At 41.2% G+C, this 22,917-nt stretch overlaps 1 protein-coding gene, 1 non-coding gene and 1 pseudogene across 4 annotated transcripts; all 3 read left to right on the plus strand.

Moving 5' to 3' along the window:
• The first annotated feature begins 3,275 nt into the window (after positions 1-3,275).
• Positions 3,276-17,532, plus strand: LOC144193186 (T cell receptor delta variable 1). 3 transcript variants are annotated; one of them, XM_077711970.1, is made up of 12 exons: positions 3,276-3,623; positions 3,745-3,777; positions 5,910-5,953; positions 6,056-7,899; positions 8,000-8,137; positions 8,173-8,959; positions 10,969-11,174; positions 14,026-14,221; positions 14,292-14,389; positions 14,463-14,609; positions 15,833-16,059; positions 16,132-17,532. In XM_077711970.1, the coding sequence occupies exons 4-6, from the start codon at positions 7,877-7,879 to the stop codon at positions 8,414-8,416; spliced, it is 405 nt and encodes a 134-aa protein (XP_077568096.1). In that variant the 5' UTR covers positions 3,276-3,623; positions 3,745-3,777; positions 5,910-5,953; positions 6,056-7,876; the 3' UTR covers positions 8,417-8,959; positions 10,969-11,174; positions 14,026-14,221; positions 14,292-14,389; positions 14,463-14,609; positions 15,833-16,059; positions 16,132-17,532. The 3 variants fall into 3 exon arrangements, 1 of the variants encoding a protein (XP_077568096.1); XR_013325660.1 differs by lacking the exons at positions 3,276-3,623; positions 3,745-3,777; positions 5,910-5,953; positions 6,056-7,899; positions 8,000-8,137 and having other exon boundaries at positions 8,417-8,959; positions 14,026-14,199; positions 16,132-17,477; XR_013325659.1 differs by lacking the exons at positions 3,276-3,623; positions 3,745-3,777; positions 5,910-5,953; ... (1 more) ...; positions 8,000-8,137; positions 8,173-8,959 and adding an exon at positions 9,640-10,074 and having other exon boundaries at positions 16,132-17,477.
• On the plus strand, positions 4,236-4,425 carry LOC144193187 (U2 spliceosomal RNA). Its single transcript, XR_013325661.1, has one exon. It is a non-coding gene; the product is annotated as a U2 spliceosomal RNA (small nuclear RNA).
• A 1,278-nt stretch (positions 17,533-18,810) lies between the features above and the next one.
• On the plus strand, positions 18,811-22,189 carry LOC144193185 (dead end protein 1-like; annotated as a pseudogene).
• The last annotated feature ends 728 nt before the right edge of the window (positions 22,190-22,917 follow it).

Below are 22,917 nucleotides of genomic sequence, written 5' to 3' on the forward strand. Positions count from 1 at the left end.
ATATATATATATATATATATATATATATATATATATATATATATATATATATATATATATATATATATATATATATATATATATATATATATATATATATATATATATATATATATATATATATATATATATACACATACATATATATAAATATGTATATGTGTATATCTATATGTATATATATATATATATATATATATATATATACACACACACATACATATATATAAATATGTATATGTGTATATCTATATGTATATATATATATATATATATATATATATATATATATATATATATATATATATATATATATATATATATATATATATATATATATATATATATATATATATATATATATATATATATATATATATATATATATATATATATATATATATATATATATATATATATATATATATATATATATATATACATATACATATACATATACATATACATATATATATATATATATATATATATATATATATATATATATATATATATATATATATATATATATATATATATATATATATATATATATATATATATATATATGTTTATTAACATGAATATAATAAATAAGTGCTCTCCCTTGCTAAATAAATCAAATCAAATTAAAATATTATGTATAATTTCAGAATATGCATTGCAGCTAATTTACCTAATTTAGGTACATCATAATTCAAGACAGCTGTTCGCTACCACAAAACGTAATTGAGAACGTCATTCAAGGCAGTATTTGAAAATCAGTTTGTTGTATCAGTTGAACCGAGATGGTTAAGCGCTGCGTTAAAAACTATTCAAGTATGTGTAATTGCAACTGGTGATGCTCGCCGAGCAGAAAACTTACTACCAAGTAATTCCTTGTTACTCAATGCAGTCTTTTCACCAGTGGTGCTTGGATACGCAGTGACATCCTGCAGGGTCTCTGTCACCTATAAGGGAATTTAGAATGAGGGAACAGTACGATATTTTCGGCACTATAAGGCGCACCTTGGAGGCATCAATTTTTTCAAAAGCTGAATATGCGCCTTATATTCCAGTGAGCCTTTGATATGGATCGACATTGAGCTGCAGCGGGTTTGGCAACTACAGTAAGACACTGCCGACTCCTTTTTCCTCCGTAGAAGAAGTAGTGCGCGGTGCATGTTGGGATGTATGAAAACGGCGTTTCATGTCCATTTGTGTGGCTGCGATTAAGAGACACGCTTACAACGCAGAGTTTAAACTCAAGGCGATCAGTAGGGCAGTAGAACAAAGGAATAGGGCAGCAGCGAGTTTAACACTGATGTAAGGGTGTCAGACTTGGGTTGGTTCGCGGGCCGGATTAACGTCAACTCGGTTTCATGTGGGCCGGACCATTTTAGATATAATATTTAGATTTCTTTATAAATGGATTAAAATCCCTAAATATTCATGGGTTCGTATCCAGGTCATGTCCATCTGTGTGAAGTTTTCATGTTCTCCCTGGCCCTGCATAGATTTCCTCCGGTACTCTGGTTTCCTCCCACATTTCAAAAACATTTATGGTAGGCTGATTGGACACTCTAAATTGCCACTAAGTATAGGTGTGAGAGTGCATAGTTGTCAGCCTCTGATCCAGAGTCAGCTGGGATAGGCTCCAGCACCCTCCACGAGCCCAATGAGGTTGAAGCGGTCCAGAAAATGAGATGAGACTATATGTTGTACCTTGCTGCTGTTAAAAGATAAACTGTGTCGAAAATACTACTACTTTACCTCGGAAAAAATAATAAAACCGTTCTTTATTCATTTTAGGAGTGAATGGAGTTGTCATAAAGGTGATTTGTAATCTGGCACCAGCCCCAGCCTCTATTATAATGTGGTGTGCCTTTATTAATGGAAAAAGTTTTAAAATGTCATTCATTAAAGGCTCGTCTTATAATGCGGTGCGCCTTATAGTGCGGTGCACCTTATAGTGTGGAAGATACAGTACTATAGTCAGATAAACCTTTATATGTACCTTATTGCCCTCCTCCCTGGTCTTTTCTGTGGGAATGTTCTCAGCTAAGAGGTGGCAATTGTTCACAGTGAGACACACAGCAAGAAACCTCCTTTGACGAACCTCATAGTGGTCAAACATATCAACCGCTAACGTGGCCTCCTCCCTAGAGCACAGTAAGCATAATGAATACCCTCAAAAAGATCGCAGATATGAGGGTTGGAACCTAATATTAAGCCTCAAATTCAGGGTTACTTTTTGGTGTACGTGACGTAGGCATTGCGCCGGTTCTCTCCGCTAAACTCCACCGTCAGCCACAGCTCGTAGATGGTTCCAGCTGTTTTGAAGAGGGGGACGAGCTCAATTTCATACATGTCTCTGGGAATGTTTCCCACAAACACCTGACACTCCTCAAAGCGAGGTGCTGGACCTTTCAATTCAAGAGGTTTACAATTCAGTCATGAGTAACGACATGTATGCGCAAGGAATTTACAGCAGGTTTGTCATTTACGCTCACCGGGTGGCGGTACACCATACTTTCTCTGTCCACTCTCCGGCAGAATGTCATATCCCGTCTTGTCCATAAGTGCCACTTGTTTGGACAGCGACTTGTTGAACTTTCTTGTACCCTTCACCATGATGTCACAAAGACCGCAGAACAAAATACAAAAGCACAAAGGACAAAGCAATTACTCCTCTAAAACTAAATCATTTCTATTCGGTTTTAAATTTTTAAAACATTATTTTATCAGAAATTAGAACAGTGTGATTTGAAGATGTCTTATATTGTACTGGTTCAGACTTTGGCAAACTCCGGCCCGCGGGCCACATCCGACCCGCTAGACCTTTTAAGATTTCGTTTTTTTGGAGATGGCGCCGTCACGCGGAAGCCTTTGGCAGTAGCTCTGTCCACTCTTATTTGTTTTTTGTGTTTTAAAGCCACTCTATCTTTTTTAAATTACATTTGAATATTTCTTAATACATTCCTTTTTACTTTTCTTTGTACTTTATACTTTTTACTTTAATGATGAGTGATGAGCATGTTAATACTTTAGTCCTTTTTTTCTCTTTATGTTTCATATGTAGTGTTAACGGATGCACTTTTTTGCGCTGACCCGGTCGATCTGTCAAATTTTTAAAGTCAATTTGGCCCTTTTTTAAGTCATTGTCCTGACAAACTAAGAACAAATGTATTAAAGTATTAGCAGTTTCCTGCAAATGTTTAATGACTACATTCATGTTCTGCAAAAAACTCAATGTTAGTAGCACTGTGCATTCCCAACCGAAGAAACAACAGGAAGTTTGCCGGGAGGGAGGTGGGGCTCCATTGTCAAGTCGGTTACTCCAAAAAAGGGGCGGCTGCTAATTGACTCTGTATGAGAGCAGCAGTGCATGATGGGATTTTTTTTTCAAATCATGCTTTAAAGCTAAAGTAAAGACCGGCCAGTTGATGTTATGACTCAACTATTACATTACTAGTTCTCGGTAGAATTACCTTGTACATGGTGTGTATTTATGACTATGTTATTACAAACGAGCACGTGAATGAAGACGGCGAGCACACCAAACAGGAGGGTGCTTAATCTGTGAGTAAAGCATACTTACCTGGCAGGGGAGATACCATGATCAGGCAGGTGGTTCACCCAAGGTGAGGCTCAGCCATTGCACTCCCGGCTGAAAGAAAATGTAAATCTGTACTACAGTCTTCAAATTGTTCTTGTAATTTATTTCCCCTCAAAAATGTTGTCTTTCAATTCTTGTTTATTTAGTTACTTTGCCTGTGAGGTGTTTGTTCAATTAAGGTAAGTCAGAATGGATATTATTTGAATGAAAAATGAATTGTGAATTGATACATTTTGTGATGTACTAGTGGAAAGTTATCGTTGTTCATGACAACACCAGGTATAATATGTTAGGAAGAGGTTGTTGATTTGTTGTCATTTTTTTTCAAATGTTGCTCAAATAAATCAATGGCTTTTCACTGCAAAAAGGGTGTTTGCCAATCAGAGAACCTTGGGGGATTGGTAATAGGTTAAGGTTATTGCTACTTTCCTATGGACCATTATGAGTCACATGACCTCGAGGCATTTGTTCCAGTTAAATACAGAGAAGAAACATGTTTTTTCCCCGTTATCAAACAGAGTGTGTAGTTGTATGTGTGTTGTATAAAGTGTATTTTTGATGTCATGTGATCTATGTGACCATTACTGTAGGTTGTAATGGCTGGAAAGAAGTGGTCCTTGCTGACATTGACCTAGTTATTGCTTCTTGGCCTTTTGCCAAGATCAAGTATATGATCTGTTCTTATCAGTTTAATATCAGATACGTCCACCATCTGGGGAACGTATATTAAATTGAGTTTTGGAACTGGGAGATGGAGTTGTAGCATGCTCTCTCCACTCTTTGCATCAACCTGGTATTGCAGTACTTCCAGGAATAGTGTGCCCCCTAACACTGTTAATTAATTTTGATTATCTTTCTTGTAAAACACAGTCATAAACATTTGCTGGATCTGGCCTGCAATAATTTCTCGGAGTGGGGGGACTGCCTTTACGCTTTCCCCTGACCATCTGTTAAGAAACAATCAAGTTAATATTAATTCTAGGCTCCTACTCTCACGTTTTATACCTCATGTGGTATATGTATACTACCCTGGCAATTAGAGACATTCTCTGCTGTCCTTGTGCAGGATAAAGATAAAATCAATTTGGCATAGAAACGATGACACAAACACACACACCAAACAACCCACCCACACCCACCCACCCACACCCACACACCCACACACCCACACACCCACACACCCACACCCCCACACCCCCACACCCACAACCACCCACCCACCCACAAACACACACCGACCCACCCACCCCCCCACACACACACCCACACACACACGCACCCACACCCACCCACACACCCACCCACACCCACCCACACCCACTCACACCCACCCACACCCACCCACACCCACCCACACCCACACACACACACACACACACACACACCCACACCCACACACCCACACACACACCCACACACACACACACCCACACACACACACCCCCACCCCCACCCACCCACACCCACCCCACCCACACCCACCCACACCCACCCACACCCACCCACCCACACCCACACACACCCACACCCACACCCACACCCACACACACACACCCACACACACACCCACACACCCACACACACCCACCCACAGACATCTGTTCAGACATAGGCTTTATTATCATCATCATCAAATCATCAAAAGCCTCTGTTGTCATCATACACAGCTGCCTATCACGAAATTGGTTTCACAGTTGATATGTGTCAGTTAAAACAAATATTGAAAGAGGAGCAAGTATTCCATAGGCGATAATATGGAATTAGGAAATAAGGCCTCTCGTAAAAATCCAAACATTGAAGAGGGCTCGGGAGGTGATTCATTTTATTCTAGCTCAATTTCTTCACCAAAAGACTGCTTTTTGTAGTCAACTGTAAAAATAACTCAATCATCAATAAATAAAACGTCAAAATAACGTAATCAACATAGTTGTCAACAACAAGCAAATAGGTCAATAAATAATAACAATGAATATGTCAATAATCAATAAATAAGTCATAATTAATAACGTAATCAACATATAAGTTGTCAACAACAAGCAAATACACAAATAAATAATAACAATGAACAACTCAATAATCAATAAATAAGTCATAATTAATAACCTAATCAACACAAGTTGTCAACCACATTAATGAGTGGGGAAGTGAACTAATAACAACACACTGTGTGGCTAAGCTTGGAAGAGTGACTGCATATTTTCAACCTCGGTCACAGTCTGCAGAAGTTCCCCATCTTGTGGAAGAGTTCCTATGTGTGGTTCCAGTTTTTGTCCAACTTTACAACATCTTTTTGAGTCTGTATCCGTTTTAGCTACCCCAACCAAGATGGCGCCGTTCAATCAGCAGCCCGCGGCGGTATGTCTTGAAGATTTGATTTGGTCATTCTTAATGATGACCAACGAGCCGCAGGTACATGCTAGTTGACCATTTGATTCCCAATTGTTACCAATGTGCCAGATTCCCGTCAAAGTCACTGTTCCAAGATTGCAGGGCTCGTCCGGGAGTCGGATCCGGGACCTCTCGCACCCTAAGCGAGAATCATACCACTAGACCAACGAGCAACAGGTACAGGATGTTTTGACCCTTTGATTCTCAATGGTTACCAATGTCCCAGATTCCCGTCAAAATTACTGTTCCAAGTTTGAAGGGCGCGTCAGGGAGTCTAACCCGGGACCTGTTGCACCCAAGGCGAGAATCATACCACTAGACCTAGGCCACAGGTACCTGATTAGGGGAAACACGGGGAATCGAGGAATGGGGTACCGCAGACACATGGCTAGGCAAATAAGGCAGATGATCCAACAAATGACATGTGGGGTTTAAATAGACTGACATCGGTTGACAAGAGAATTAGGAGCACCTGGGAAAAAGACGAGAGAGCAGGCAGGTAATACACCAGGGTCGGATAAACAATAGCTGAACACAATGGGCAATCACTCAGACATGTCACCAGGGGGTAAAAAAAAGCATACAATCAAGCAGCCCTAACATTTCTTCTGCCGGGTTGGCTCTATTTGCCCCGCCTGGGTTTCTCAAGATAAATATTTGCTCGAAATTTTACTCGTATCTCAAAACTGCTCGAATGTCAGGGCACTCGTATGTCAAGGGATTGCTGTACAACAAGGGGGTCAGACTCGAGTTAGTTTGTGTGCCGCTTTAACATCAACTTGATTTCACGTGGGCCAGACCATTTTAGATATGATATTTAGATTTTTTTTATAAATGGATTAAAAGCCCTGAAATTCAGTTTTTTTTATAGATCTAAAACAAAGTTTTTTTATCTTTACATTTAGTTTTAGATTTAACAAAAAAATGAACTAAAAACAGACTAAAATGATTAGAAAATTACTATTATTGATTTAAAAGGGGGAAAATCAGGAAATGTAATATACATCTACGCTCATCATTTTAATTTGATTCTGAAAGTCGGCACTTACTTTACTTTCCCGGGCCACACAAAATGATGCGGCGAACCAGATTTGGCCCCCGGGCTGACACTTTGACACTTATGCTGTACATGAAAAAAAAACAAAGCACACACAACACAAAATGAAGAACACTATCCTGAGTTTTCTGGTTTTACGTCACAAGATGACAGTACAGTTGTGAAAAATGTAATGACTATTGTGCTATGGCAGACAGCAGGCACAGCGTCATGACGCAATTGATGGCAAGTGTCTTGGCAAAGACTAGACGAAGGACCACAACTGTGATGGAGAAGAGGTTCACCTTCTTGTCTGCCAAAGACACGCACATTTAGTTCTTCCCAAAATACTGCCTCTTTCATGTTCAATACCAACCTGATGACACCAACACATCCTGGCACAACCATTGTCCCTTGTCACCTGGCATAGTAAAACAGCAAATCTTAGAAGGTTGTGACGGGATTAACTTTACTGATGTAAAATCTCCTCACCTTCCTCACACAAGTCATTAGCTGCAGCGGGTAGCAGTGACACCTGGTTGTATAGGAAGTCAAAAAAGTGTAGGACACCTTCCAAGGAAGAGATACATCGCCTAACTGGTAAATCAGGAAGAGTTTGCATTGCATTTCCGAAGAAACTCCTGAATTTTCCGAGTGGTTGGCAGCCCTGAAACTGCTTAACATGCACTATGGCAGAACCAAAACAGTCGGTATATAGATGACTTTCAGGTGAGATAGAACAATCAAACGTTGTTGCTTCAACTAGGCAGGAAATCTTAAAATGTGCTTATTGATGTCATTGCAACAGGAAGTGAAAACCGCACTCATCCAGCTGCAAGTAAGCATTCACATTCATGCAGACTCTGAGCGCAGAAAGGTGATTCCTGCTCACTTGTGGGTGCTGCTGATGGCTGCTTTGAGCCTTGGTAAGATCATCTTAGGTCATTTCTAATTGTAACCTATGTCTTACACCTTAGTTGCTCTCTTATTGGAAATGGCGACCAAAGGGTAAACGAGCCGACAGGGTATGTGCAGGCAATGGAGGGAGCGGCAGTGACGCTGACCTGTCACTACGATAGCTCTCCTGGAAGCAAGTACATCTTTTGGTACAAACAGGAAGAAATTCAGCCGAATTCGTTTAGACGATCCCTAAGAATGGTTATGGTTGGGACTCAAGAACGGATAAGTTTTCTGACAGGTTTACCTCCAGCACAAATACCAGTGCCCTGCAAACTCAACTGTATATCAAGCAGTTAAAACTGGACGACTCAGGAATCTTCTTCTGTGCCGTGCCCACGCTGGTAGATCCACCTGTGTGCCTGTACAAAAACACATCACGCATCACTTTCATAGGTCGCAATAGGGGGTGGTGGGGCCCAGCTTTACTGAAGTAGGTGGTGTCAAATATATCTTCACTAGACTATAACACAACATTTCACACACTAATCATGTATTCTGTTTGTATAAGTCTTGTATGTGTTGCTCATTCCAGAACATGCAAATTCCACAAAGGTGGACGTGACCTGGATTTGAACCGAGGACCCCGCCTTGTTGTAATGCTCAATTTACTTAATTAATTCTTAAAACCAATACTCAATTACTAACTAAGACATGTATTACTAAAAGCAGCGAAAAGTTGCCTTCCTGTAAGTAAAAATAGCACAACTTCTAAATATTCTAATTTTGCTTAATACTCCATTTGTTGTACTTTCCCACAATTATGGAATGTACTTGAACGCCTTAAAAGTGGAAGCTCCGCCCCCGCGACGGCAAACGCGCGAGCTGACGACGGCCACGCACGTGTTTTCTGGTCATGCATGGTGCGCACACCGTCGACGTGTGCTCGATCTCGCCGGGGTGCTTGACCATGCCCACGGCGATGGAATCCTGGCAGATCTCCTACGCTCATCCTTGAAACCCAGCTCTTTGATTACCAGGTAGGCTCCGGGAATAAACAGCGCCATATTTTCATATCTCCCTCTTCTACCAAACCTGAATCAAATGATGAACTCATCAGCAAGCTGTCCAGAAGCGTGATACCGAACCAGATTATTCTTATCAGGTATGTTGATATGGGAAGATAGGGAAAGAAACCAGATGCGGGCTTTCGAGGACTCGGAAAAAAAAAGAGTTATTTTCTTATAAAGCCATGGGCTGCCCCAGACGTTCGATGGCTGTCCTCGACGAGGTGAGGCTTTATTGCATTGCTTCCATACCTGTCAACTGGTACGTTCTCGCCGTAATTGGTACAACTGAAAGCCCATTTTTATATTGGTACGCTGTACACATGAAAATGGTACGCTAAACGGTGATTTTGAGAATCGTTCCCGGAAACGCATGTCTGCCAAGTGATATATGTACCGGCGCCTCTGATTGGCTAAAAAAAAAAGATCATGATAAACATTTCGTTTTGTAACACTTTCACCATGTGATTTCCGTTTCCTGTTCCCTTGTTTATGTTTACTTTCATTTTGTTGTTCGTGATTTTTTACAAAAAAGTAAAGTGGTAAGATTTTCCATGTATTTATACATATATGTAAGGGCGAAAACAAAATTTGGTAAGATCACAAATGGTTCGAGGTTGACAGGTATGTGCTTCGCAAAAATTGAAATATGTAATCATAGATTGTACTATGACAAGTTTCAAATCGTAATATTATGAGTTTGAAGTCATGTTTTTGCTTATTTTTATGTCAAGTAAACCAGAAGTCCTTTGGTTTTCCAGACTTCAACTTTTGTCGAATGAAGTCTGTGTGAGCACAAAACGGCTCTTTTCTTCATGTCAGGTGGTTGAAGTAATATTGGGACGAAAAAAGTTGCTACATTAAGCTGTTTTCCTGGTTTTACGGTACGTGAACCGGAAGTTGTTTGGTTTTAGGGGCATCAACTTTTGCCGACGTAAAGTCTCTAAGGAGTCTAAGCACATGACTTTTTGTAATATTGGGAGAAAAATTCAATGTGTAGTTTTCTTTGAGTGATTGAAACTCCCCATTCACTGCATGGAGCCACTCTTTAGATTTGGCTGAGTTTCAGGCTGAAGTAAAAGTCACAGGTATGTTGCACATCATTCTATAACAGGAATCAATATTACATTGGATCGGATCTTTCTCTTCATCTTAGGCATACGTAGAAACAGTCTTTTAGATAAGATGGTTCTCTTATCACTTTAGAAGGGTATCGTTTTGGCTTGGGTATTACATTGACTTCAACCTTCTCAGCCTTAACAGCTGGAACCTGGACTCTTTCTGGTGTTGATCTACTGTCTTCCTTGAATTGCAACCTAACCTCATCAAAGTCGTCATAAGCACAAGTTTGGGTCTGATGCTTTATACAAGTTTTTGATACAAATTTGGCAATCCGACACTGGTCATGTCATAACCAATGTCATTTCTGAATGTCATCATAGTTACAGTGTCCCATAATCGCATGTCATGTTTGCAAATCAAAACATCCCTTGGTCTTCCCACACTTCACATTGTCATTTACTGTTACTGTGTGCAAATAATCAAGTCTGTCCTCTCCATTAACGTTGCTCAAACTAAAGTTAATTTTTATAACTGATCATTCATTACACCCTACACAAGACACTCCAGGTTATTGGGCGCATCGTTAAGGTAATTTGAACACACACGAAATTATGACTCGACATGAGCTATTTTTTAAAAAGTAGTTGGAGCATGCTTGTCTTTTATTGAAGTAATGAAGTGTATTGGTATTGGTGCTCAAACATTTACATATTCACCTTATGTATCCGGCAATTTCTGGAACATGGGTTTGGTTTCACTACGTTAGCATTAGCACGGCAGGCAACCCTCAATCCCTTCACGACGGGACTTTCAAACAATTGCTGTATTCACTTGATAATATGAGCAGGAAAAAAACGCTTAATTAGTTGCGGTGTCTCGAAACTAAAAGGTTTCTAGTGAGCCTCTTTTGTTTTTTGCAGGGTACTCCCAACGTTCATTGTGCAGCTGTTGGCAACGAAGTTTTGGATCCTGGGGCACTAATTGGGCCAGAGACAGTGCCTTACCTTGCACTGACCCGGCTGGCAGATGTAGCAGTTCAATGGCTCCTGCTCTTTCAGCGTGGTGAAGGTTCCCTTCTCCACCAGGATTCTCAAGCACTCTTTGCACAAAACCTGAGCGTGCCAAAGTAAGTCAACATTCGCATCTACCCCAAAATACTTTCCGCCTCATTTTAGGAAATTCAAGTCCTTGTTATTATGAAGTTATTTGGTTTGAGTGATGTAAGGTCTTTACTGTAATAATAGGAGATTAAAATATCCTGAGAGAACAAAATAGGAAAACGATAAGATTAAAGTTGAAAAAATAATAATATTGACACTACATGAAGATGAATTGTTTGTTTTGGCGTTAGCAACATATGGTCTATCCACGCAAAACTACTTTAGCCGCATTAACAGGAGATTAAAAGATTAAGGTTGTAATGGGATTTATTTTGAACATAGGTGAAGGGGAACTTGTTTTTGCGTTAACGATTTTTGTCAAAAACGTCTCAGGAGGACCTTTTTTAATTTTTTTTTTTAAAGGAAGGTAGATTAGATGTTTGCACCAAATATCGCAAAGACAAAAACTGGGAGCGCATGAGAAAAGAGGGGAAAAAGTTGGGGGGTGCAAGCAAGAAACATTGCCAGAGAGCAAGTGTGGGCAATTATATTTTCTCGGGGGCCACATGTGAAACAGAAAATAAACTCCATTCTGCATTTGTTTCTTTTGAAAAAGCAACCCTGTTTTGACAAGTTGCTACGACTAACAATACTATACTCGGGCTGCCTAACACCGAAAATGGTGTTTCAGGATGCAGCGGCGCTCGGTGCATTTTCTGGCGACGCCTTTAATCCAACCCCTCACACTATTTAATGGCTATAAAAACTACTGCATCTACAGCTGCGACACATTAGAAATAATCAAGAATGACTTCATACAATTCAAATATTATTTAGGAATATAGCCATATTTTACTCATCAAAAATCCTCTAACTGTACACGATATTTATCCTCCTTTCTTTCTACCTTTTCTATCGCCATCGAAGCAAATGATGAAAGTCGTGCCTGTCCTGTCGTATTTCTGCCATAGTCTGTCTTGAAAATGGCTTTAAATGTAGAACTCGTGACATTGGTGGGGTTGAACCCGCATCCCCGTCAATTCACAAAAAAGGATCACATTACCCAAATGTCACTAACTCTTCGATAGATTGAACAAAATACTTTATAGTTAAATGAAATGCTTTCAACAGACATTGCAATTCAAGTTGCTCTAATGAGCATGTATTTGTTCAATTTGTCATTGTTATTAAACCACCACAGTCTCTGAAAATTTGTCCTGTGCAGCAAAAATAACATTACATGGCTTCACAGGTTGAGAACAAATGTCACAACATAAAAATACTCCATTTTGCAGTAACAAAAGTAAACAGAAGTACGCAAAGTAACTACAAAATGTTGTGACTTCTCCATCTCTGTCCGACCTTTATCCTTCATCATCCGACCGTTGGTGTTGTTTAAGGGGAACCCCCAGCAGGTCTTTGGACTTGAGTTGCACTTCAAGTTTTGGAGTCTAGGTCATGTCCCTTTTTGTTAGTGCTCACAGAAAGCTCCTCTTTCACCGCCTTCATCATTTGGGATGTTGCCGTTGTTGTTGTTGTTGTAGAGGCGGCGCCCAGGTGGCCCTAACATAGGGTACGCCTGGCTAGCGCTAGCACCTTGGACGGCTCAGTCACCAGCACGTCCAGGGGGGGTGAGGCGACACCGAAGATCTGGAGGCGGAGGGAAGAAAGGCCGGGGTAACGCTGGAGCCAATGTTCGAGGTCTTGCGTCTCTTCCCGGCAGAGGGGGTAGGTTGGGTCGAGGGTGGGGTTGAGAAGGTGACGGTAGGCTCTCAGGCTTGGGTGGTGGCCCGAGCGGAGGCGGGCGATGAGAACCGCGTCGCTCCGGTTCTTCACGCGCGCACAGTCTAGGCGCCAGTTATATTTTGGGTAGACGACCGCTGCGCGATGATCCGGTCTTGGTGGATTGTCGCGAATTAGTCATCTGATGGCTGCCTTGGCTGGGGCGAATGAGATTGGTCGTGGCTCATCGACCTTGGAGGAGGCGACTTCCTTCGCTAGGGCGTCTGCCATCTCGTTCCCAGGCAACCCGCAGTGACCTGGGGTCCACAGGAGGGCTGTCTGAGCCCTGCACTGGTTCAGCAGACGACGGATTTTGCCGGTGTCGGCCGAGTGGCTGGCGATGGCAGTCAGTAGTGATTGACTGTCCGAGCACACTGCGACGTCACCAGCTATGTTCGTGTCAGTTAGCCATTGCAGGGCCATTGTCATGGCCGCCGTCTCTTCCTCGAAGGAGGACGTGAAAGGGGCCCCACGCTTTGAGTGCGTGGTGATTGCGTCTGTCTTGGATCTCCAGTGGTGACGATCATCGCCGCCCCGCCGGCCCTTGTTCCATCGGTAGCAGAGCCGTCGGTGTAGATGGTGACCTCTGGTGCGACTGCACGGATGGCGGAGATGGCACGTTCCCGAAGGACTGGCGGGGGGATCAAGTTTTGTGGCACTCCCAAGGGTTGCAGAGACTGTCCAGAGGTCGGTGTCGTTCACCCATGGGCACTCGATGGGGGGTGGGAGGACTTCTCGTTGGTTGGACAGGGCGGGGGGAGGGCGGACATGATTATGGCGATGTCGACATCTGCTGGGATGACTCTTCGGAGGTTGTTGATGTATAACACGAAGAGGAGGGGTGCAAGGACAGAGCCTTGGGGGAGACCTTAGGACCCTGGCTTTAATCTTGTCCTTTTGAAATGTTTTTCTCTCAAAATGATTTAATCTCCTGTTCTCACAGGAAAAGTAGTTTTGCATGGATAGACATTACGTCGCTGACGCCAAACCAAACAACTTCCTCTTCATGTAGCGTCCAAATAAATAATTTTCCACTTTATATTATTCGGAGAGGACAAAAAAGTAAAATGACAAAATAATCTTCTATTATTACAGCAAAAGTAGATCCAGACCTTTAATTTCGTAAAAAGAGGCGGAAAGTGTTTTGGGGTGGAAGTGATCGTTGACTTACTGTGGCACGCTGAGATTTTTCTTCAAGGAGTGCTTGGAGATCCCGGTGGCAGCGGTCCACCCACTCCCAGGGCACTGCAAACCTGACCCACGAGGCTGGTGTTATAGTATTTTATATCTGGTCTGTTGTAAATTTGGATTCATTGGCTGCTATACATATTTATTTTTATTGTGATTTTTATTTCTGACAGATAGTATCTTTTCAAACTCAACCATGTGAACAAGCAGACTCCTTTCCCCTCCTACCCACGCAGTTCCTCAACTACTTATTGACACCCAACTCTTTGAGGTAATTGTGTATCCACACACACATCGAAGGTATTCTTCTCCGCTGGTGAAAATAAGGGGTCGCCTTTCCTCAGGTTGGAGTGATATCCGAAAATCTGCTTCAGCCCTCCTCATATAATTCTCAAACAGACTGCGTTGGCAATTACCACTCGACCACTTAACAAAACAGAGCTCAGTCCTGTTCTAAGTTGACTCAGAGGTCAACATCTCCCAGCACCACGGTGAGCATGTCTTTCTTTTAAATGTGTGAAAGATGATTTACAAGTGTTTGAAGGGATGAACAGGGCCACAGAATTGACTCTCGAACTGTCATTGACATTGCTAGACGTCAATTGTATATGAACAGGGAGGGCTGAAATGATAGGATTGGAATTGAAAGCTGGTGGATATCATTTTTGAATTATTCTTTGCACATATGCATGCCAAAATATAATCATACTGTTGTGACCCGTATGTGGACACCAGGTCTTACTGGTGTTATTTTATTTTTTTCTAATGACAGAAAAAATATCCATTCGTCCTTTTTAAGGCATTTTAAAAAATGTGAAAGGTCAAACAAAAGTAACATAATACCAAATATTTTTCTCTTTATGACACAGTTGAAATGACTACTACAGTGGTACCTCGGGACACGAGCTTAGTTCTTTCCGGGACTGAACTCGAATGTCGATATACTCTGACTCGAACAAACTTTTCCCATTGGAATGAACTAAACAAATTCCTTTGTTCCAAGCCACTGAGAAAAAAATCCCCAAAACAGGATATTGGATTGTAAAAAAATGTTTTATTAACAAAGTAACACATAACTAGTGATTTAATATTACTAAAATGTGTTTAATAGAACTAAATTTAGACGGATTTAAATGAACTTGGATTGCTGCACTCAAAATAAGTTAAATCTAACCATTAACTAAACTTAATTCAAATTTTAAATTTGAAGTTTGATACCATCTCCCGGGTTAGTTATTTGCCCCGCCTCCAACCTGACTTTCATTATTGATCGGGCTATTTGCTTTTGTATTCCCTTCAAAGTATTCCAAAAATGATGCACACAAATGACCTTGCAACAGCAAGACAACTTGCCAACGAGGATTAATATATACTCCTCGTATTAGCGATCGCTCCGCCTTTCTTGCTGAGTGACAGGAAAAAAAACTGAAAATAATGCAACTTGCCGCCCAGTGCTCATAGATATCTGTTATACATGAAAGATGAGGCAAAAAAGACTGTGCGCTAAAATCATAAACAGCCTCTCACGTCTTGGCTACCTGGCTTTCTCGTATCTCTATAAGTTTGTCTTGTATATAGATATAATTCTTGGCTCGAAATTTTACTCGTATGTCAGGGTTCTCGTTTGTCGATTTACTACTGTATAACACTAAGGCTGTTCTATAAAAATTAGTATGCCTGCTTCTTTGGTGTCTGATATTTGCTCGCTCTGCAGCATGCTTCATCGCAAGTGCAGCAAGCGGATGGCTGGTGTGGAGCACAACCAGTATTGCACAATCAGAGGTCACGCCAGGGTAACAGTCCAAGCGCCAACGGGGGGGTCAGCGGTGTCTTCCCTAATGACCGATGGCGGCGCCTACGTGAGCACTGCGCCTCTCACCCCAAAGACTGAAGAACTGTCCCCTGTCCATTTTTAAGGTACTGAGAGAAGCATCTTAACAGGTATGCTGTTAGGGATTGATTGGGTTTGTGATATATTTTCCCTCTCCTAGTGACCTGTCTTTGTTTCTCCAGATATGGGCCAAACATAGCCAATAGAAAAATCCTCTGACCCACAGTTGCCATATTCGGGCTCTTTCAGGTATGGAATGATAGAATCAAGCAGGGTATGGACATACACTGCATCTATAAACGATGATGTTTCCATGGTTATGTTTCAAATGTGTTCCCCAGAGAGCAGGTTTAGTTGAAATGGCACATTGGTGCCATTACAGTACTACTTTTTTATTGACGCAAATTCTTGAATCTCGTTTTGTGACAACTTCTTGAATTGAATGCTTTGATTGTCATTATACAAGTATAGTGAGATTTAAAGGTTTCACCACAGTCGCAAATAACAACAGACGGACAAATGAATTATCAATAAATAAGTAGTCCAAGTCTGGTCAGCAGAGCACGTACAATTATCAATGATCAACTTCGAGGGCAGCCTTTTGGAGGTCCAGCACGATATTAATCGTCACCACGGGAAGGAAATTCATCAACCGAGCAACTTTTGGGACGTAGTTACCTTCACAGTTCAACTAATACCTGGCTGATTTCTTGGTTGGTGCATCATTTTTGACCTCCGGCGACCAATGTGTCTGCCAGAGCACCCGACAGTGGTGACAAAGACGACTTCAGCTGGTCTCTCCACGTCCTCATTCAATCTTTGAATCAACTCGGTATGCGCTACAGGCGGGGGAATTACTTTATATTTGTGTATTTATAAACTTCACTGCACCATGTGCTTTTGGACATTTAAAAAAGTATCCTGCCGGCTGGACTTTACTATTCATGTTTCTGTCTGTCTGCGTTACAGTTGGACTAATTCTGTAATACTATTGTGTGTGCATTTACTCATTTTTGTATGGAAGCATTTTCAATTTGTCTGAAGAGAACTCGGGATCGTAACAAGTCACCGAGTCCTCCTTCCGAAGACTGTTTACTGGACTTCTACCCAAGGAATGCAGACCGGGAAGGAGGCTTAAGAAGATACTTATGAAGCATGATGGCTATCCGAGCAACCTTTGTGATTACACTCACATATTGTTGTAAATCGTGACGCTCTTTTCTCTTCTTTATGAAATTGTTTTGTCGAATAAGGCTTGTTTGTTTAAATTCCAATAGACTTTGTTTTTAATTCCCCTTAATTGTTATAATTGTATACCTGATATGCTACGTTTGTTGCATGTGTTGTCTTTGCTTATGCAGTTGGATTAATTCATAACCTTGTAATTATTTTAATTAATGGCCTTAAAGGGGCAAGTGAAATGACCGCACGGTAAAATTATTCGTGGTGGAGACGATGTCGGAATGTATTCTCACTTGCAAGTAGGTCAGAGATGCAAATTAAATTAAATGTCAATAATTGAATCAGATATCTGCCTGCCTTGTTTTATTATTATATTAAAGTGTAATTCTTGCTGAACCTAACAGTTACCCATGTTGATTTGATTGCTCTAAATAACATGTTATTAGTATTCTTATTTTTGCTCTGAAGGATTTTGGGAGGCAAGTGACAAAAACTGTTAGACTAAACTATTTCACCTGACTCCAATTCCTTAACTCTGTAGTCCCCAGTCTAACAATGGAGCGTGTTCAGCATCGGAGGAGACAAACCAGGGTTGAGCGAGTTTATCCACAGATGGTTTATTCCATTCAAATTGATTCATACAGAGCTCCGGGTCTCCCTCCCATAGAATAAGCCCGCTGAGTGTTGATGTCCCAAAGCGGAGGATGGAAAAGACATTGTCCAAACCCGCGTTTGCCCAGTTATAGTCCAACAAAAATGCATATTAATTCGCTGAGTAATAATGAGATGTGGGCTGGTCCAGGGCTGCTGTGAGGGGGGTTTCTCTGGGCTCCACATCTTCCAGCCTTTAATCCACATCATCCAGACCTCTGTCTCCGCTGGTCCTATAAAGTCCCGACCCTCTGCCCTGCTCTTTGTTCCTCTGCCCTTTGAAGTCCTCCATCTGTTCTCTTATCAGTGTGAATCCCACCTTGAAACAAGAATCTCAGGAAGAGCTTTTTGTTAACATTGTAGTCGAAGAGTCTCGGACCCATCCTTCTGTTCACATTGTAATTGAATTGAGAACAGGAGCCCAACTTCAGTGGCGATACTAAAACAAGACCGCCACAAAAAGAATGAGTAAAATGTGATATCAAAATGAAACAGCCATACTAAAAAGAATGAGTAAAATGTGATATCAAAAGGAAACAGCTATACTAAAAAGAATGAGTAAAATATGTCAGATTCTTCAAAACACATGTCATGTCTGACATTGTCATTTTTGACTGAATGACCGGACAGATTTCACTCAACAAAGCCCACTTCTCCTAAATGAGGCCTACAAGACTGTGCAATACATTGACATTGACTCCCATAATATAAAATGAAGAGCAAAGAGTAGTTTAAGCTCTTCTCTTTGTGCAGTAAAAAAAAAACCTTAATTCATAGAACGTTGGATTGGACTAAAACAAACTATGAACCAACAAAATCAATTGACACTTAAAAGAGATGTGTTCATTCATTCATTTTCTGAATTGCTTCATCCTCACTAGGGTTGCAGAGGGTGCTGAAGCCTATCCCTGCTGACTTTAGGTAGACAGACAACATTTCACCCTCAAACTAATGCCTAGGGACAATTTAGAGTGTGCAATCAGTCTACCTTGCATGTTTTGGAACCCACATAGTCCACACAGAAGAACATGCAATTTCCACACAGGTGGTCTGACCTAGATTTGAACCCGGGACAACAGAACCACAAGGCCAACACACTAACCACTCAGCCGCCGGACCGCCTGCAATAAGACATCTTGGTTTTTAATCAGTTTGGGGTGGTCACTGTGCATTGCTCTTTCTTCTCAGGTGCCAATTAAGAACCCGTTGGATACACTGGAAAAGTGGCTTCAAAAAACTAACATCAGGCTGACACAAGTTAATGGACAGCGCAAATATGGGGGACCACCAAGTGGTGAGAAAATGAACATTTCCATTCTCGATGTTCACAGGGCATACAACTCAGATGTCAAAATGATAAATTACCATCTCAAACCTATCTCCCTACTTTTTTTTCTTCATTCCTATGAAAGTGTGGTATGGTCCGGCACCGGAATTCAACTGTGAAGTTTTTATCGGCAGCATTCCTCGAGAGATCTACGAAGACAAACTGATTCCCCTTTTCAGTTCGGTCGGGCCACTTTGGGAGTTTCGACTGATGATGAACTTCCGTGGGCACAACCGCGATTTTGCCTATGCCAAATAAGGCTCAGCGGAGATTGCTCAAGCAGCAATACACCAGCTACACGGTCACATGCTGGAGCCCGGCGTGCGCATAGTCGTGTACCGTAGCACAGAGAAAAGGCAGCTGTGGATCACTGAGTTGCCAATGATCGTCCAAGAAGATCAACTTCTTAAGGTAATCCAGCTGCTCAGTTTTTTTTTTTTAAACTAATTTTACTCCGACAGTCCTTGTTTTTTTTATACTTTAAACTTGACCCATGGATAGGAATATAGTTCTTTTTGGCAGCATTCTTCATTTTCATTTGACTCTTTTGGATGAAAAGAATTATAAGCCACACCCCCACATGGCTCCTCCCCTCTCGTGTGCTGGTCAAAATTCCCAATTTCCCACCGCATAGCATATTTCACCACTGCTGTGAAAAATTCATTCATTAGGGTCGCGGGGGGTGCTGGAGCCTATCCCAGCTGACTCCGGTCCAGAGGCAGTGAGATGGACAACCATGCACACTCATACCCAGTGGCAATTTAGAGTCAGCCTAACATAGACATTTTTGGATTGTAGGAGGAAACCGTAGTAACCCGGAGGAAACCGTAGTACCCGGAAGAAACTCACTTAGACCTGGGGAAAACATGCAAACTCCACACAGAAGGACTGACCAGGATTTGAAACCCCCCTTACACAGAAAAAGTCAAAAATCTTGAAATGATAACAGACTTTCTGAAAGAAATTGTATGTCTATGATATCTTAAACTGACTTTTTACAATTTAGTTGTGAATAAATATTGGTGTGGCAAACTTTCAGGTGCAGATTTGTGGGAGGTGACAGAAAAAATGCAGGCTGAGCAATAGGGAAATGTCATGGATCAAGAACATATGACAGAAACTGTCGCCTTTTCGTCTCGTCTGACGAAAACTGGCACTCATCTTCTGTTAAAGTCACCCGAGATCCGTTTTAAGCTCTTCGTCGCTACATCATAGTCATGAAAAAAAAGTCAGGTGACGAAACAATTTCCTTTCAGGTTAACAAAAGTTACACTGTTTGCAGGTCAAATCAAGAATACGTTAAATTTAACACAAACAAATATGTTTTTTGTTTCTATCCGCCAGGTGCTGCGCAGAATGACTGAAGGTGTTGAGAGGCTTTATCTGACGGGTCCAAACCAGAGAGAGACTTTGTTGGCGATTGTCGACTTCACATCTCACCATGCTGCTTCTATGGCTAAGAGGGTGCTAGCGGAAGGTGGGTCAATTACAGTTAGTGGGCATCCAATCGTGATTGCAAGTAAACAAATACTGTAGAAGAGTATGTCCCAACTTTCTTCTGTGAGGGCTGCTTTCATAAAAATCCAAGGCAATCAGGGCCAACTCCATATCCTTCCATTGTCATATGTTAAAAAGGACCCGAATTAGGTTAAAAACGGGAAAAAACATGTTTTTAAAGTTTATTTTGAAGTATTAACATGTCATTGACGGTCATAGACATCCAATGCATTTTGACTGGCATTGAGACTGAAACAATTCAATATCGGCCTTCCTAGTAAAAATGTGTTCACCTGCTTTGTTCTTTCTGGCTCTCCTTCCCTTGTGTGACTCAAGTGTTGGTTTTTCTTCATCAACCACCGCTCTGTGTATTGCAACCTCGTGTGTTGTTGTGGAAGTCATTTCTCTCTTTGATTGGCGTGGGTGTGTGTTTCCCTCGTTTTCTTTCCTTCTCCTCAGTGATGTGTGTATTTTGGTTGTTTTTCTCCATTTTATTGCTTGTAAGGTTATTTTGTCATGATATTTTCTCCTGGGTTCCACACCTGAGGCTGATCATAACAATAAGCAGCCCTGCATGGCCCGCAGGCTGTAGTTTGGACACCCCTGGTCTATCCAATGCTACCTGTTGGGTTTATTCTGTTTTATTATTATAATAGTTATATTAATTCATTTCTTTATTAAATCATTCTCTTTCTATTCTCTGTATTAATTCATTACTTTGTTAAATCATTCTCTTTCTGTTTTTCAAAAGTGTTGAGGTCACACCAAGTCATCTTTAACCTAGACAGCCTGTTCCAGGATGGTTATACAAACAATCCACCCAATCTGGGTCCTTGAGATTTGGTGGGCCCTTGGTGACGAGGACAGGGCTATTCGGACAATAACAAGAATATTGTTATCGTTATGTAACCGTACACTTCGGGTTTTTCTGTATGTAACGATTATATGATTATGATTATATTATATGATTCTTAGGTCAAGGAGGTTGTATAATTACTCTAATCTAAATGTTGTTAGGTCTAGTCCCTCTTTTTGTTATTAGTAAAATACTTTGATTGTTATTGTAGTCCCAGATGTTGTTTTTACTCATACGTGATGGAATGATCAACAACTCTGTAACTTGTGACCATAAGAATGGGACGAAAACGTCTATTCGAGGAGACGTTCGGAAGTTGTAAGGGACACTTGCTGTAACGCTCCCCTCCGGAGGCTTTTACCTGTTGTATCCATTTCTATTTAATTAAATGTCAATAATTGAATAAGATGTCTTCCTGCAGTTATTGATAATTACGGACGAAGGTAATTATTAATGAACCTGACACTACCACTGTAGAACTGACTAACTGATATGATGTTGCTTTTATATATCGGGAACATTTCTATTTTCCTCTTAATCTTCAAATTGGCTTTTTAATGGACACTTTTTCGTTCTAGCCTTTAGGAAGCAGTATGGCTTCAACATCTCAGTCAACTGGGACCCCCAAATGAGAGCACATAAAAGGCTTTCTCGCTTGGACAAGTCACGGCGGTCAGGCCCACAATAACCCCTGTGACCGACCCGGCTCGCTCGGGCTAAAATCTCCGGAGCCACGGGTCCAAATCCGCACCCTGCGCTGTATGTAGCCTCTGCTTTCTCTAACCTGGAGAATGTTTGCGCTGCGACTGGAATTGGTGCACCGCACTTTGAGTTCAACTTCAGCCATTCTTGCTGCGAAGGATACTTAAACTTCACCTACTAGGTTCATATCCCAGACGTAGGCGCCGTCTTCCCAGGGTTGCTGGTGATCTGGCCCGGACCCACCGAAGAAGCCACGCTGGAAATCGCCAGAGAGAGGGCAGCTCAGCACGTCTTGCGGTATTTAAAGGCTTTCTAGATTTGATGGAAAGTCCTCCAAACTCTCGTCGCAGTTGTTTGTGCAGTGATTTGATATTCTGAATCATGTTTTCTTTATCAGTCCGAGTTAAGGAAACCTTTAAACCATAACAGGAATGCTGAAATGGTAATAAAACAGAGCATTATTAAAGTTCACAAGAAAAAAAGCAATACAAAACATTTTGTTAAATTTATCCATTATCCTCTCTTTGGTGGGGGTGACTCGGCCCACCGGAATCTTTTCCCATTTCTTCTGCAGTTCCCAGTAGACTTTTTGGGGGGGATTTTGGGCCTGACACACAAAACTTGAACATTTGATTTAATTTGCCATCTGGTCGACAGCACGTTTCACTTTACTGTCCATTTTGTTGGTTTCTAAAAATATTTCTGGAAGTATTCCTGTTGATGTTTCACACATTTTTTCTTAGTTATCGTGAA

The sequence above is a fragment of the Stigmatopora nigra genome, unplaced genomic scaffold (assembly GCF_051989575.1).
Source record: "Stigmatopora nigra isolate UIUO_SnigA unplaced genomic scaffold, RoL_Snig_1.1 HiC_scaffold_161, whole genome shotgun sequence".
Taxonomy (NCBI): Eukaryota; Metazoa; Chordata; class Actinopteri; order Syngnathiformes; family Syngnathidae; genus Stigmatopora; species Stigmatopora nigra.

Bases quoted from the DNA above. Each gene is read 5' to 3' on its own strand.
- LOC144193186 (XM_077711970.1), top strand. From the start codon at position 7,877: ATGCAGACTCTGAGCGCAGAAAG. The intron at 7,900-7,999 runs GTGATTCCTGCT...CTTACACCTTAG, and splicing joins CAGACTCTGAGCGCAGAAAG to TTGCTCTCTTATTGGAAATG. The intron at 8,138-8,172 runs GGAAGAAATTCA...TTAGACGATCCC, and splicing joins TACATCTTTTGGTACAAACA to TAAGAATGGTTATGGTTGGG.